This window comes from Somniosus microcephalus, chromosome 2, assembly GCF_052327205.1.
Source record: "Somniosus microcephalus isolate GS21.2 chromosome 2, FLI_Smic_1.0, whole genome shotgun sequence".
Lineage (NCBI taxonomy): Eukaryota > Metazoa > Chordata > Chondrichthyes > Squaliformes > Somniosidae > Somniosus > Somniosus microcephalus.
This window is the reverse complement of record NC_140988.1, coordinates 112,822,843-112,837,399: the sequence shown is the minus strand read 5'-3', so window position 1 is coordinate 112,837,399 and position 14,557 is coordinate 112,822,843. Positions and strand designations below refer to the sequence as shown.

Sequence of the window (14,557 nt, the reverse complement as noted above, 5' to 3'; positions counted from 1 at the left end):
TCATAATCCTCCCTTTTTTTCCCTTTATCCTACCCTGTATGTCCCTTGATATTTTCCAAGCAAAAATAATGCATTAAGTCCTGAATATCTTATTTACACAATGTTGCTGACTATGACATAGCTTTTACTTTCATAAGGCAAGATTGGGTGCAACTTGGCAGGACACTGTTCCTTTCCCCAGCCAGTTCTAGTTTTGCTTCTGTCTAACACGAACAGTGTGACCATGGGTAGAGGTTTGGCATGCTGGTCATAATAGCATTTAATTTCCTTCTTCTTCTGAATTCTGTTATTCTCAACCACCTTGTTTATGAAGATAACCTTGAGAAGTAGTCTTTAAAAGGCAAGTTGTAGCAGATGCAACCAACCATCAAAGGTTGTGCTGGGGAGAACCCATTGTCCAACGGTGTGTAACTAACAAATCCTTCTTTGAATCTTGACCACTGAATCTTGACCACTGACACTTTTTTTTTTTTAAACATATAAAAGATAATTTGATTTGGGGCATCATGGGCTAAAAACATTGTGCTTGAAGTTGCACTCTCCCACAACTCAATACTATCGTAACAAGGTCAGTCATCAATGAAGATCTCCTCTGGTATACCATTTCTGCAGCGTATCAATTTCGCTATTTGAACAACCAATTCACTACTAGTATTTGTCAATGGCATACTTCAGGATAATTAGAATGCTGGCAAACTAGTATCAAGTACTAATTTTGTATTCAAAGAGATGTGAAGCAATTTCTGCCATAGCCTTGTGATAATCAGATGTGGAGCAAGTGGCTTTGTTTGTTGCTTGTTCAATTAAGTAACACTTGAAGCACAATCTTTGACTAGACTTCTTATATCCTAGTTCAATCTTAGCCAATACATAATCTCATGGGATCTTCGCTTGCATTTCTCAATACCAAAATGTCCCACATAAATATTCTGTAACATTTCAGTATACAGACTACAAGGAATTACAATTCTGCTTGATCATGGACATTTCATCTCCAATTCCAGCAATCCACAATTTCCTTGAAGCAGGACTCCTTTTGCTCTGGCCATGTATTTTATATAGGAGCAGAAATTCCGTTCCGTATGGGTGTGTACTCACCCATAGGGCCAACGGAAATGCCAGTTTTAGGCATGCACTGCGCATGTGCTGGAAACTGGCATTTTCGATCCGTCAAGAAAGCGCTTGACAGATCCTTCTGTTGTGCTGCAGGGGGGGGGGGGGGGGGGGAAGAAAAGAGTTCCATTTTTTGGAGACCCTCCGCCCGCAGAAAACACTTACAATTCTTGCGCCTGGAAAAGCAGGCGTAAGGCCTGCTTTTACATGGATAAGAGTTGAAAAAAGTAAAAAAATATACAGGAAACTTTCGATTAACCGGCTACTAAATAACCGGAAATGTCGGTTAACCGGCAAAATTCAGGAGTCGGTTCAGGTAACTTATTTTACTTTTAGTTACTTTTTTTTTAAACTCATTTCTGGCTGTGCAAGCGTCTCACTGAAGCTGTTGCTAAGCTACAGAGACGCTTGCAAGCTCTGCTGATTGTTTTGAAGCTGTTGCTAAGCAACAGGGTTTGTTGCTAGATACGGAGCTCAGAAGCTCCGTATGTTTTAACTATAGCGTTCGGTTACCCGGAATTGTTGATGAACCGGCAACACGTCAGTCCCGTCCGTGCCGGATACCAGAAAGTTTCCTGGATAATTTTTCCACTGATTTATCATCTAAAAATACTTTAAAAGGTAAGTTTATTTTTAGCCCTGTTAAAAACTTTATTTTTTCAAAAAATAAAATTTGTTTAAAATACTTAATTTATGTAATTTAAAGTCATTTTAAAAATGTGACTTTTTAAAAAAAAATTATTTGAAGTTTTACTATGTTTTGTGGGTGATTTCCATTCATATATTTGACAGATCTTCCTGTCAAATGTATGAAGGGAGATTCCCTTCTCTGATTGGCTCCTCATGGCCCACGTGATCCCAGGGACACTGCGAACTACCTGCGCCTCTGGGATACGTGGGCCCTGCGCACCAGCAGTTTGGAGAGGTCCAGCAACGGAACTCTGTGCCTCCTGGGAGCCCTCCGGTCCAAGCGCAGATTTTTCAAGATCGCAGCCCTCCGCCCACGGGAGGCCTGCGAACGGAATATCTGGGCCATAGTATCTTGTAGAATCTGCATACCTCAGTATCTTGTGTGATAAAATCTCCATTCAGATACCGGTCTTGATACTATCAAACTATGCACATATGCTATTACTTTATCAACACTGGAACTCCGACAACCTGGGGGTTCTCAACAAGGTATCAGCTGTGTACATTATCACAGGAGTGCATCGCACGTGTAGATTACATTTCTGCAATTTTTTTATTCTTGGTAGACAATCAATCAGAGAGATTTCTTTAAACGTGACCAAAGGCTTATGATCAGTCTTAATTTCTACAATCTATATTATGCATAAAATAGCCATGTTGTTTGCGCTCTCTCATCTATTTGGACTCTGTTACTGAGCAAGATGCAAGGCTACTGCTTGCTAGTCATGTTTCCAGCTCTGATGAAGGGCCTCAATCTGAAACCTTATTCTATCTTTTCAGATGCTGACAGACTTACTCTTTCCAGCATTTTCTGTATTTAATTTGGGACCATCTTAAGATACGTATTATCTTAGAATGTATTGTTTAATAAGATACACATCTGCCCTGACTGCCACACAATACACAACTTTTGTGCAATATTGATGCTGAATCTAATAAAATGTAATTAAAAATATTGCTTTTGGAGCTCTAATGGCTCAGTGCATAAATACACATCCTAGTGCGAGACTGAACTGAACAGATCAGAACATGAAGCAGAGCTGGGCAAGGCGATTTCAGCCAGGACATCAGTGGGGCATTACAAGCTACTTCAGCACCTCTAAGCTACATGGGGCAACAAAAAATTAAATCACCCGGACCAGTGGCCTTGCTGCAAAGTGCACATGCATAGATGGTATTGACAGGATAGTCTGGCTGTGATGCTCCCCTTGTGGTCAGATAGTGACCACTTGAGAAAAGTACTGGAACACTCCAGCGCCCATTGAACCATACCCCAGGATAGCCCATGCACTCACCCACCAAAATCAACTGGATGGGATTGTGCATCTGTACATGCACATGTACAGTATCATAATGTGTGTATTAACAAGATTAAAAATAAGGTTGTAGATGCACTGCAGTAAGAGTAGGAAATGTAAAAAGAAAAGCTGCTGTATTCAGACACTGCTATTCAACTGCTCAGGATAAATTTAGAATTAGACAGCATGCAAATTGACAACTGCAAGGAAACAGAACAAATAAGCTTACTTAAATAATGTAGCCCAGAACAACAAAAGAGTAAAAGTGAAGCAAGTGATTCCATGAAATATGCTTATTGCACTGCATATCTGTACTGGCTTACATTCTTAATCATGTGTTTTTTAAATATTTTTACAACCAACTTACCCTAACCCTACCAAAAAGCCACTAGGGCCATAAAAGTCTGTAATCTTACGAGTGGGAAAGGAGAATCTTTCACCTAACTGCATGAAGAATCAAAGATGAATTTCTCTCCTGCACCACCCCCACAATCATGATTGTGATGCTCTAGATGGGAGTTTGTACTGGAGAATGAACAAATTTGCATTTCAACGCCTTCCAAGTCATATACAGTATATGATTATAAGCAGAGTAAAGCTCCCTCTACTCTACAAAGTGTTCCAGCTCTACCCACAGAAGAGCAACCTCTACTTCAGCAGTGTGACATAATTTACCAATTATCACACCAGTTACTTGGAGTCTTTTAGTGACAGTCAATTTTAGTTCCTTTAGGGACAGTTTAGTGTTGTGGATCACTAAGTCCCTTACACCAGCAGGCAGTAGTTGGCTAAAGGCATTCATGTTCAGTGAGCAGCTCAATGTTTAAAATATAAAATATTGGGTTAATCTACTGCGGATTATTTTAGAAATGTGTTATACTTCTTTTACTCTTCATAATTTATTTTAATCCACTCAGAATACTAAATGTTTTCTGCATCCACTTAGCTATTTTAAAAAAGGTATATAACATTCTTAAAAATATTATTTTCTAAGTAGTGTGGCACAACAAATAATTCAGATATAACTTATTTTCATTCTGCAATAAAAATGTAGGCATTAAAGCCTTGTTTGAAGGTTTACAAGCTCGAAAATAGATACTGTATAAAGAACTGTATGACACAATTATAATGGCTAAATTGCTTGTTGTTTGCATGTGAAAAAAACACAAAGCACCACAAAAGTAATTTGTATGCAGCTCATTGTCTGACTATTGAATGCTTCTGTAGTCACAATGAATTTTAATCAAGTATTTACTTTTATACAAAAAGGGGCACATGGGAAATTGCAACATGAATTTAGTAGATATCAGCCTCATTGAAACATATACAGAAGGAAAGGGATTTATGCATTACAAACACTTGGCTCTTCCCATTAGACCTTTTATGGAAATAAACTGAATAGGTCAGTTACAGGGCAGACTATTTAAAAAACAAAACTCATGTGCAGTAATAAGATTAAACAGACAATAGTGTGGGTCTAAAAACACCATTTGGAAGCAAGACAACCAGCAGGCACCAAAAAATGTGAAGAAAAATGTAAAAATTGTAATTGTGAGTTGGTTGCATAGTAAATAAACCAACCCACTCAAAATCACCAGAGGACTATTAATTTGTTAGAAAGTAATTTGCATCTAGCTGACAAGTGGCAAGCTGCAAGAACCAAGAAGAAAAGCATTAAGCTTTTTCTGCAATATTTGCTGGTTGCTAAGGTGACTGAGGGAGGGAAAAAAGCATCGATATAGAATCCTGCCTACAAGATGTTTCTCCTGAAGAATCAGCACCTTCATCAAACATAATTTTCATAAACTGAAAGACACCTGTCTGACTTTACCACCTATTCTGTAGTGACACTCGTGAATCAAATATTGCAGCACTAAAAAAAACATGCATTTCGACCTGGTTTCCACACTATCAAATTGAGTATAATTTTAAAAACTATAACCTTTTAAAGCGATGCTCTGCACAATGGTTTTAATTCAACTTCCAAGTAGTCACGAAAATAATCACAACACTCGAATGTTTTTTTTTCTAATTTTCCTCATCATCTCCACCTCCCACACATACAAAATTGCACTTTATCCTCTTAGTCTAAAAGATGGGACAGTCCAGCTTCCAGACATCTCCCTGGATGCCATCCTTTCAACTTATTGCTCAAAATTCCAGACTATAATATCTCTCTCCTCAACCAACCAATTTGGGAAACTAATCAGTTAAAACCGTGACTTACATTAAACTAGGAAATACTTTGCTAAGCAAACTCTTGCAATCTAGAAATTGGGCCTTTACAACCAAAGAGACTTTTTTGCCATCGGTCTGAGCTGGATTTGAATCCAAGTTCTAGAGGCAAAAAAATGTGTTCAGCTCTTTCAATGGAGCAGGCAGGTAAAGGCAGCATGTTCTCTCAGCTTTTCTATCAGGGGGTCATTGGATAGCATTTAAAGGTCCCAGGTTCGATTCCTGGTGTGATTTCAGTCAAAAGGGCAGTAGGAACCTACAACAGAACTTGGCAGAGATAGGATAATCAGCCAGGATCTCCTCTGTTCCTGATTGCTATCCAATGACCTCCTGCTAGAAAATCTGTGAGGACATCAGATGTTGGTAGATTTTTTGGTTTAAAAAAAAAAATGCAAATGCAAGTTGCTGTGCAACATGTTCGGGTTTATGAATGAAATGTCTATATACAGTAAACTCTTTCGTATCCGGCACCTACGGGACCAGGATGGTGCCGGTTGATCAAAAATTATGGATAACAGAGAGGTAGGCCATTTTTAACAAAAAAATAAAAACCACTGAATAAGTCGACCACCGCGGGAAACTCGGACTTGGAAAAACAAAAAATGGATGGATTCGGCAAGATTACCGGTTATCTATTTTGCTGGTTATTAAAGAATTCCGGATGATTAAGTGCCGTTTAAACAAGAGTTTAACTATATTTTAAAACAAACTCAAGCCTAATGTCAAAATATTTAAGAATTTCTGAATGCTCTTTGAACCTTATTACCATTATTTGAGATGATATGTTAGCACTTATACTGGCACGAGCAAAAACAAGTCAGCATTAAATTATTTCCGAGTTAGTGCTCATGAACAAACAGTTTGATTGACATAAATCTTACTTTACATGTCAAAGCAAGATTTGCAATCATTTATAAATTAAAATAGGTCACAAGAACTATTTCAAGTACTTAAGTTAACACACAAAGAAGAGAGTAATTGTGCTGGTGAGAAATTATATCGATTTGAGTAATTAACTTTGAACTAAATGAGTTGAAGTACTCAGAGCAGCTTTCAAGCTGTAACCCAGTAAACAAATCTACACATTATTAATCATTGTCCACAACCATGCTAAAGGTACCAAGTCTAGGGCAGAAATACTCTGCAAAATATTGCTAAATAACTTGGCAAAATGCAACTACATTAATTTTTTGTATGTAAAATCCATCTCAAATTTTACATAGACAAGTCGATTAGAAATAAATAAAAAATAACTTCAGCTTTATATAAATAAAAAATAACTTCAGCTTTATATAAATGCAATTTCAATATTTTATGGGGAAGATATAAACTGGATAGTAATTAACTTAATATTTAGTCAGCTTTAGCAAAGCTGACAATACAGTAAATTGTACTGAATGTCAAGACTTTTTTTTTTAATAAAAGAGCTCCCCCGATGGCTTAGTTGGTAACTGCACTATTCCACATGGTATGAGCCATATAAGCCAGAGGGTCCCAGCTTTAATTCCTCTGAGCTATCTTAGCTAGGGGCAACAGTTGGGTTGTTCCAACTGGACTCAGCACACGCTCCCCATTCCTGAACATTAGCCGTGCTATGAAGTGTCTTTGTGTGAACACCAGATGAGAACAGGATTGGGCCTGCTTGTGATGCGGTGAACGATCAAATAAGTCTGTTCACACTGCCCAGGATCACATGTGATGAATTATATACAGCACAGAAACAGGCCATACAGCCCAACCTGTCTGTGCTGGTGTGTATACTTCACACGAGTCTCCTCCCATTCCAGCTACCTCATCTCAACCTTTCAGCATATTTTTCTATTCCCTTTTCTCTCATGTACTCATCTAGTTTCCTTTTGAAAGTATCTAAGCTATTTGCCTTAACCACTTCCTGTGGTAGCAATTTCCACATTCTAAACACTGAGTAAAGACATTTCTCCTTATTTCCATACTGGATTTATTCGTAACTCTTGTATTTATGGCCCCTAGTTTTGGAATCTCCCACAAATGGGAAAATTCTCTACACATCTACCCCATCCAACTAATATATAATTTTAAAGACCTCTATCAGGTCATCTCTAAGTCTTCTCTTTTCTAAAGAAAAAAACCCCCAATCTTGGCTACTTGTGCAAGGTAATGAAGGATTGTTGTCACTTCTGGAACTATTCCCCAGCAACAACTGGGGAAATTAGAAGGGATGGGGCGGAGAATTTATTGCTGCAGTGGTTACCACAGTAAATTTTGCTCCTCTGCATCAATACGCTCTCTGGCATTCTCTTATTATGTAGATTATACATAAAGAAAAAAATCAATTCCACAAATTATCCAAAAGATGCATATTACAGGAAACTTTGAGATATCTGGCACCGACGGGACCGAGCTGTTGCCGATCTATCAAAACTGCCAGACGTACAAAGTTAATGTTGAAGCATACGGAGGTTTTCATCTCCGTATCTGCCAACAAACACTGTTGCTTAGCAACAGCTTCTAAACAGTCGGCTGCAGCTGCAAGCGTCTCTAGCTGAAGCTGTTGCTATAGCTACAGACCTTGCAGTGCCTGACTGGGGGGAAAAAAGGCAACGAGAACTAAAAAAAACTTATAGTAAACGGCTCCTGATTTTTGCCGTTAGATCGAGTATTCCGGACATATAACCTCCGGATAAACCAAAGTTTCCTGTACATGATTAATTATTGACCATATACAGGGCTTAAAGGACACTGAGCTCTTTTGGACAGCACTTGCCTGCATACGTGTTGGCTTGGTTCAGGAGTTCAGTGCAAGCATGCATATCAGCAAAAGCTCGAATCCCTAAACAATTGGTAGGATGAAGCTGGGACTCCAGGAACTCACAACAGGTCTTTCTCACATCCTGTAACTGCAGTAGTCCTGCTGCTGGAAGTAACACCTGTTAAAGAATAGGAACACATTGCAATCAGTCATAGGGCATTGACATGTGAAGAATTAAAGTTACCGCACATTTCGACAGGAAGACATCACACGATAAGAACCCCATAAACAGACAACACAAATATAAGTTTAAAGACCAATGCTGACCAAATTCCTTACTTGATTGCTTTATGAAGTTGGGGGAACTTTGCAGAGTTTCTCTTGAGGTTGGGCAGTTTATTTTGCCACCCAAGAAATTAGCATTACTAGTGTGCGTTAACGTAATGGATGCTACACAAAGTTGCCATATCCAGTTGATGGTGTGAGAATTAATGGGTCTTGTAGCTTTTTGTATTCCAGGATGTTGTATGCCAGTGGCACTTTAGAATCTTATGGTTTACCAAGTGGCACAGAATAGCTCATTAAAATGAAATTTTATCAAGATGTTACAATGGCTCACTAGACCAGTGAAACAGTAAGCCATACAAACCAGAAGGTTCCAAGTTCAATTCTCAGCCTGTGCTGTTGGCTGATCTCAGTCAGGGCAACAATTGGGACACTACAATTAGCATCAGCAACCCCAGTCTAGGGAGGTGGAAAAAAGAAGTCAGAATTCCTGTTCCCGAGTGTGCACGTGTAAAAGTTGTCCAGGAACAGAATCAGTCTCTGTTGTCACACTCCCTGTACTTCCAACAGCCTGCCAACAGGCCAAAGAAAAAGAAAACGGCAGATGCTGGCGCTCAAACAAAAACAGAAAACGACAGAAATACGCAACTCAATCAGCATCTGTAAAGAGAAAAGACAATTTAATATTCTGGGGGTAAACCTTAGTCAGAATCTATGCTGTCTTTACAAGATGTTGACTGATCTGTTGTGCATTTCTAGAATTTTCTGTTTCAGTCTGCCGACAACCACTTGAGCCAGGCTCACACATTAAGAATGACCACCTGGCCATACCAGAGGCCAACTGGCACCTGCGGAACTGTAGCCCGGCAGAATCACCGCTTTCAGTAAGTGGAGACAAAGGGTAGAAAATTGAAAAAAAGAGATTTTTTTTTAACATTTTTACCACTTCCCCCCACTAAAGTTCACCCCTTCTTTCATGAAGGCAATGCTTCGTATTAGCATATAGTTCCAGGGGTGCCATTAGCCCTCATCCAACTGGTATTGCTTCACATCTGAGGCTGAACAATGAAAGGCAGCAGGCTGTTCAACTGTGCAGACACCACAAGCAAGATAAACTTCACCCTCATCGGACATCACACACGCTTGCACTTCACTGGACCGCAATCAGTAGCAGGATTGGTCTGATTTTTTCCTTCCTAGCCCAGGGAAGGAAAGATCAATCAATCACCACCACCATCACCCAGGCAGAGGTCCAACACAGACCAGGAATCAAATCTAGGATCTTTCCAAATATCACAGAAAAAGAGAGCATACAAATTTATCTTTAAATTTAAAAGTAAATACCCTTTAAAAAGCTTCTTGGAGCTGTAGGTCAACCAGAAGTATTAATTCCCTTACGTGATTCAGTACACAGGCAAAATTGCAGGTCAATCAAAGAACGAATTCTCTTCGAGGCAAGTGGTCCTGCACCTTGGACAGAAAGCCAGATAGTCTTATTGCCGAGTGCACTAGGTACTAAGCTTTTTAACTTTCATCAATATAATAATGCTAGCATACTAAAGTTCCCATAGAAAGTTGTAACTTGTTAGCCTAAGACATATTTGTTGCTCAAGTGACATCTTAGAAAAAGAGATATATGCTGAGTATTTCCAGCATTTTCTGCTTCTATTTAAGATTTCCAGCATCCGCAGTATTTTGTCTTTGTTGTATTAGTGTTTAATTCACTGCCACTTCTCTTCCAGGAATGCCCACCTTGAAGAAGTTCTGCTCTTCTTCCAGTGCAGTGCTGAGGGAGTGCTGCACTGTCGGCGATGCCGTCTTTCGGATGAGACGTTAAACCAAGGCCTTGTCTGCTCCCTCAGGTGGACGTAAAAGATCCCATGGCACTATTTCGAAGAAGAGCAGGGGAGTTATCCCCGGTGTCCTGACCAACATTTATCCCTCAATCAACATAACAAAAACAGATTATCTGATCATTATCACATTACGGTTTGTGGGAGCTTGCTGTGTGCAAATTGGCTGCCACGTTTCCCACATTACAACAGTGGCTACACTTCGAAAGTACTTCATTGGCTGTAAAGCACTTTGAGACATCCAGTACTCGTGAAAGGCGCTATATAAATGTAAGTCTTTCTTTCTCTCGGACAGGATTACCATGCATTTCTTTTACCTTGCTCACCTTCATTGCTTTCTGTTTCTCTTCTCGTGTTTGAGCAGGTATCTACCAAAACTCGCTTTCACAGCCACATCTGCTTCCTCAGCAACTGTCTCCAGCTTCGACTTATTCAACGCCATGCGCCGCCACATGAACACTCGCAACCTCTCTCTTCAGCAGCACCAACTCACTATCTCAGTTGTCCTGGTCCATTTCATTCTTCGCCTGATCCGGCGCTATGACAAACTTTTGTTCTTTTTCAGATGTCAAGGACTGCAAGCTTCAACAACTCTTAGATACCAATGCCCCTCCGGATCCTTCTTCCCCTTCACTTTCCTCTGGTCCCAGCCCTCCTTCCAATATCACCCCCTGCTGTGCTTTCACTATCCCCTCTGGCCTTCCCCTCTCTGATCCTGAACGATCAATCCTCAGCAAAGACTTCAGCTTCATCCCCTTACACCCCCACCTCAAATGAATTTCGAGCTCAGCACGATGCTGAACTCTTCTTCCATCGCCGTCACCTCTGCGCCCACTTCTTTGGCCAGGAGTCTCCCCCCCGCAGAGACTTCCCCCGTCTTCAGAATTCTCATTTCACCTGGACCCCTCCATCTGACCTCTTACGCTCTCTAGATCTTTTCATTGGAAACTCCCAGCATGACATCGGCCATCTCCATTTCTCTACTCCCCTCATTCACTCTAACCTAGCAGCACTCCGTTCACTCAGACCCAACCCTGAAATTGTCATTAAACCTGCTGATAAAGGCAGCGCAGTTGTTGTTTGGCGAACAGATCTCTACCTTGCAGAGGCAGAATGTCAACTCTCCGACACCTCCTTCTACCTCCCCCTGGAACACGACCCCACTACCGAACATCAAGCCATCATTTCCCAGACTGTCACTGACCTCATCTCCTCTGGAGATCTTCCCACCACGGCCTTCAACCTCATAGACCCCCAAACCCGCTTCTACCTCCTTCCCAAGATCCACAAACAGGACTGCCCTGGTAGATCCATCGTTTCAGCCTGTTCTTGCCCCACAGAACTTATTTCTTCCCATCTCAACTTTTTTTCCTCCCCTTGTCCAGTCTCAGTGACAGCTGTGGCTCAGTTGGTAGCACTCTCGCCTCAGAGTCAGAAAGTTGTTGTTCAAGTCCCACTCCAGCCACTTGAACACAAAAATCTAGACCGTCACTCCAGTGCAGCACTGCACTGGTGGAGGGGCCATCTTTCAGACAAGTTGTTAAACCAAGGCCACGTCTGCTCTCTCAGGTTGACGTAAAAGATCCCATGGCACTATTTCGAAGAAGAGTAGGGGAGTTAAAACCAGTTACATCTGTAAGGTTTTCCAGTTTGGACGAAAGGTCACAGACCTGAAACGTTAACTCTGTTTCTCTCTCCACAGATGCTGCCTGGCCTGCTGAGTGTTTCCAGCATTTTCTGTTTATGTAATCTAGGTAATGAAATTGGCCTTTGATTGGGTCAATTTAAATGGCTTTCACTTCATCACAGCTCAAGGTATTTACGGTCAGACATTGCTCACTTAAATGGTGAATGTCCTGGGAGTTTGGCAAAAGTTTCCAAAAACAAGACAGACTTGGGGAAGTGTAAAGAGCCATCAAAAGTTTTCAGAAGGGTTTACAAAGTCTTCAAAAGTTGAGAGAAAGTTAGAAGAAAAAAGACTTGCATTTGTATAGCACCTTTCACAACCTCAGGACATCCCAAAGCGCTTCACAACGAATGAAGTGTAGTCACTGTGGTAATGTAGAAAATGCAGCAGCCAAATTGCACACAGCAAGCTCCCACAAACAGCAATGTGATAATGACCAGATCATCTGCTTTTAGTGATGCTGATTGAGGGATAAATATTGGCCAGGAAACTCCCCTGCTATTCTCCCGCCTCCGATCCCCCACCCCACCGATCCCTTCCTCCCTCCTCTCTGGGGCCAGGTGCCGCAGGCCGACTCGCCCGACAGCCAGCCAGATTCTAAAGACTAATGAGACCCTGCTGTTAAATTCAGCAGGGCCTGCAGGAAATCCGTTCTCCCGGGTTTCCCAACAGCTTTTCAGCCCCCACCCCCAAATTAAAATCCCAGCCTACAAGAGGCAAACCTCATTGTTTAAAATATAAATCAGAGGTATTTCTTTTAAATAATGCAGGTTTCCCATGTCACTGCTGGGGAAACCCTTTTAGGAAATTCCATCCTTGACCCCAACCCCCAAGTGAGAAAAGCCACTCCCCCTGCCATTGCTGGGAACCAGCTGAAAGTTCTGCAAGTGCTTTCAGCTCTCAAATCATCAATGGAAAGATTTTTAAAGCACAGAAAGCACTTATGAATTTGAGGCTGGTTCCCAACAATGGCAGTGTATGTGGCTTTTGCCAATAAGTACCCTGGAAGGAAAATCAGCCTCACACCAAAGATTTGGATTACGCAGTTGGCTATTAGCAAGCTTGGTACACAGCACTGGATTTGGATGCCTAGAACAATGAAGTGGTTGCTACGCCACAAGCTGCCCTGCAGAGGTACTTCCACCATGCTGCAGGTAGATCTCAGTCACATAGTTGATGAGGAAATTAAAACTTCAAATTAAAAATTAAAACTTGAGACAACAGCTGATGGAAGGAAAACAAAAAAACGCTGGAAATACTCAGCAGGTCAGGCAGCATCTGTGGAGAGTAACAAAGTTAATGTTTCAGGTCGATGACCTTTCATCAGCTGATGGAAGGTGTTACTTTGAGGCTAGGTACGAGCACAAGTGTTCACTTATCCAAGGCCTTGGTGTCTAATCTTGATTACGTTGCAGAGTGTTAAAATGCAGCTCCTGCAGAAGCTCCACACCTCCAACTGGTGGAAGCAGTAGTGTGCGCCCATGCTGTTGACAGGAGAATGGTAGCAGTCATTGACATATCTTACGGTTAAGTGGTGTTACTCAATGCCACTCCTGAAGAGCTCCTCACATGCTGCCTGCCCAGCAAAGGTTCAAACTCACACGTTACTTGTCTGACAAACAATTATCCTCACAGGTGAAAGGGAGGGAAAAAGGGTTTTATTAACCAAGCCTCCAGCTTTTCAGAAAAGGTTTGCTCCATGACCATCCATAGCCTTTTGTGGAGACAGTGGAGATTGCAAGTCAGCAGAAAGGCTCTCTGGATCCTGGCTTCAATCAGTTAACTTCAGAGAACATCTAAACCACACAGTGGGGTACAAGACTTGCAAAATACAGCATATTGCCAGAAATCCAAATGCTTTGTGCTGAATGTCAAGGCAACAACCACATTCAGACATTTGCGTGCTCTCAATACCTATCCACAGCACAGCTCTCACTGCTATGTATTCCTTAATCTCGACTCCTCTAACAGGGCAGACGTGCCCAAAAGATGCTTTCCTTTCCATCTCCTCTCCCCACCACACACACACGGGTCATTGTGTAATGCAGGAGTGGGCAATTATTTGGGCTGGAGGGTCACTTAAGTTTTGGTGAGCTGTTGAGGGCTGCACACTAATGTTGCCTCCAAGGTGCGCAGCCGCATGGTCACGCACCAATCGCAAGGTCCTGCTCACCAGCTCCTGCCGCTGGAAGAGATACCGCGCAGCAAATTTAAAGGGACCGCACACACTGGTGAGAGCAAAGTGTTAAATTGGTAAATTGAAACAGGCCAACTCAGTGTTGATCATCACTCCTCTTTTACCCTCCCAATAATATATAAACATAAATTCAGGTAGTAGTCAGATACTATCTTAAATACACAAAATGTAGTGTAAAATAGTAAAATCTTCCGTTACTAAATGAATTAAATGATTGATCAATCGATTATCGGTTGTACTGAAAGTCTACATGGTTGTTTTGGCAGAGTGGCTCGAGTCTGCAGGGCCTCCAACGCGAGAGGTGTTCTCTTTTTAGTGTGCTGCGTATGGGAACCCAAGACCTCGCAATGCCTGAACTACAATCGCGTGCCATTACCTGGAGTCCTTGTGCTCCGGGATCCACTCCAGTGTCCAAGACGGCGATGAGAACCCCCTGCCGTCGTACTCTGGGTACCGGGAGAGGAAAGACGC

The 14,557-nt window shown here is 41.5% G+C and overlaps 1 protein-coding gene across 2 annotated transcripts in view; it reads right to left on the bottom strand.

Annotated features, from left to right (window-relative positions):
- Positions 1 to 14,557, bottom strand: part of klhl2 (kelch-like family member 2) — a 116,544-nt gene that overhangs the window by 62,695 nt on the left and 39,292 nt on the right. For both annotated transcript variants that reach the window (XM_085961977.1, XM_085961982.1), the window contains exon 5: positions 8,080 to 8,242. In XM_085961977.1, coding sequence (XP_085818103.1) covers positions 8,080 to 8,242 — 163 coding nt within the window. The remainder of the gene's footprint in view (positions 1 to 8,079; positions 8,243 to 14,557) is intronic.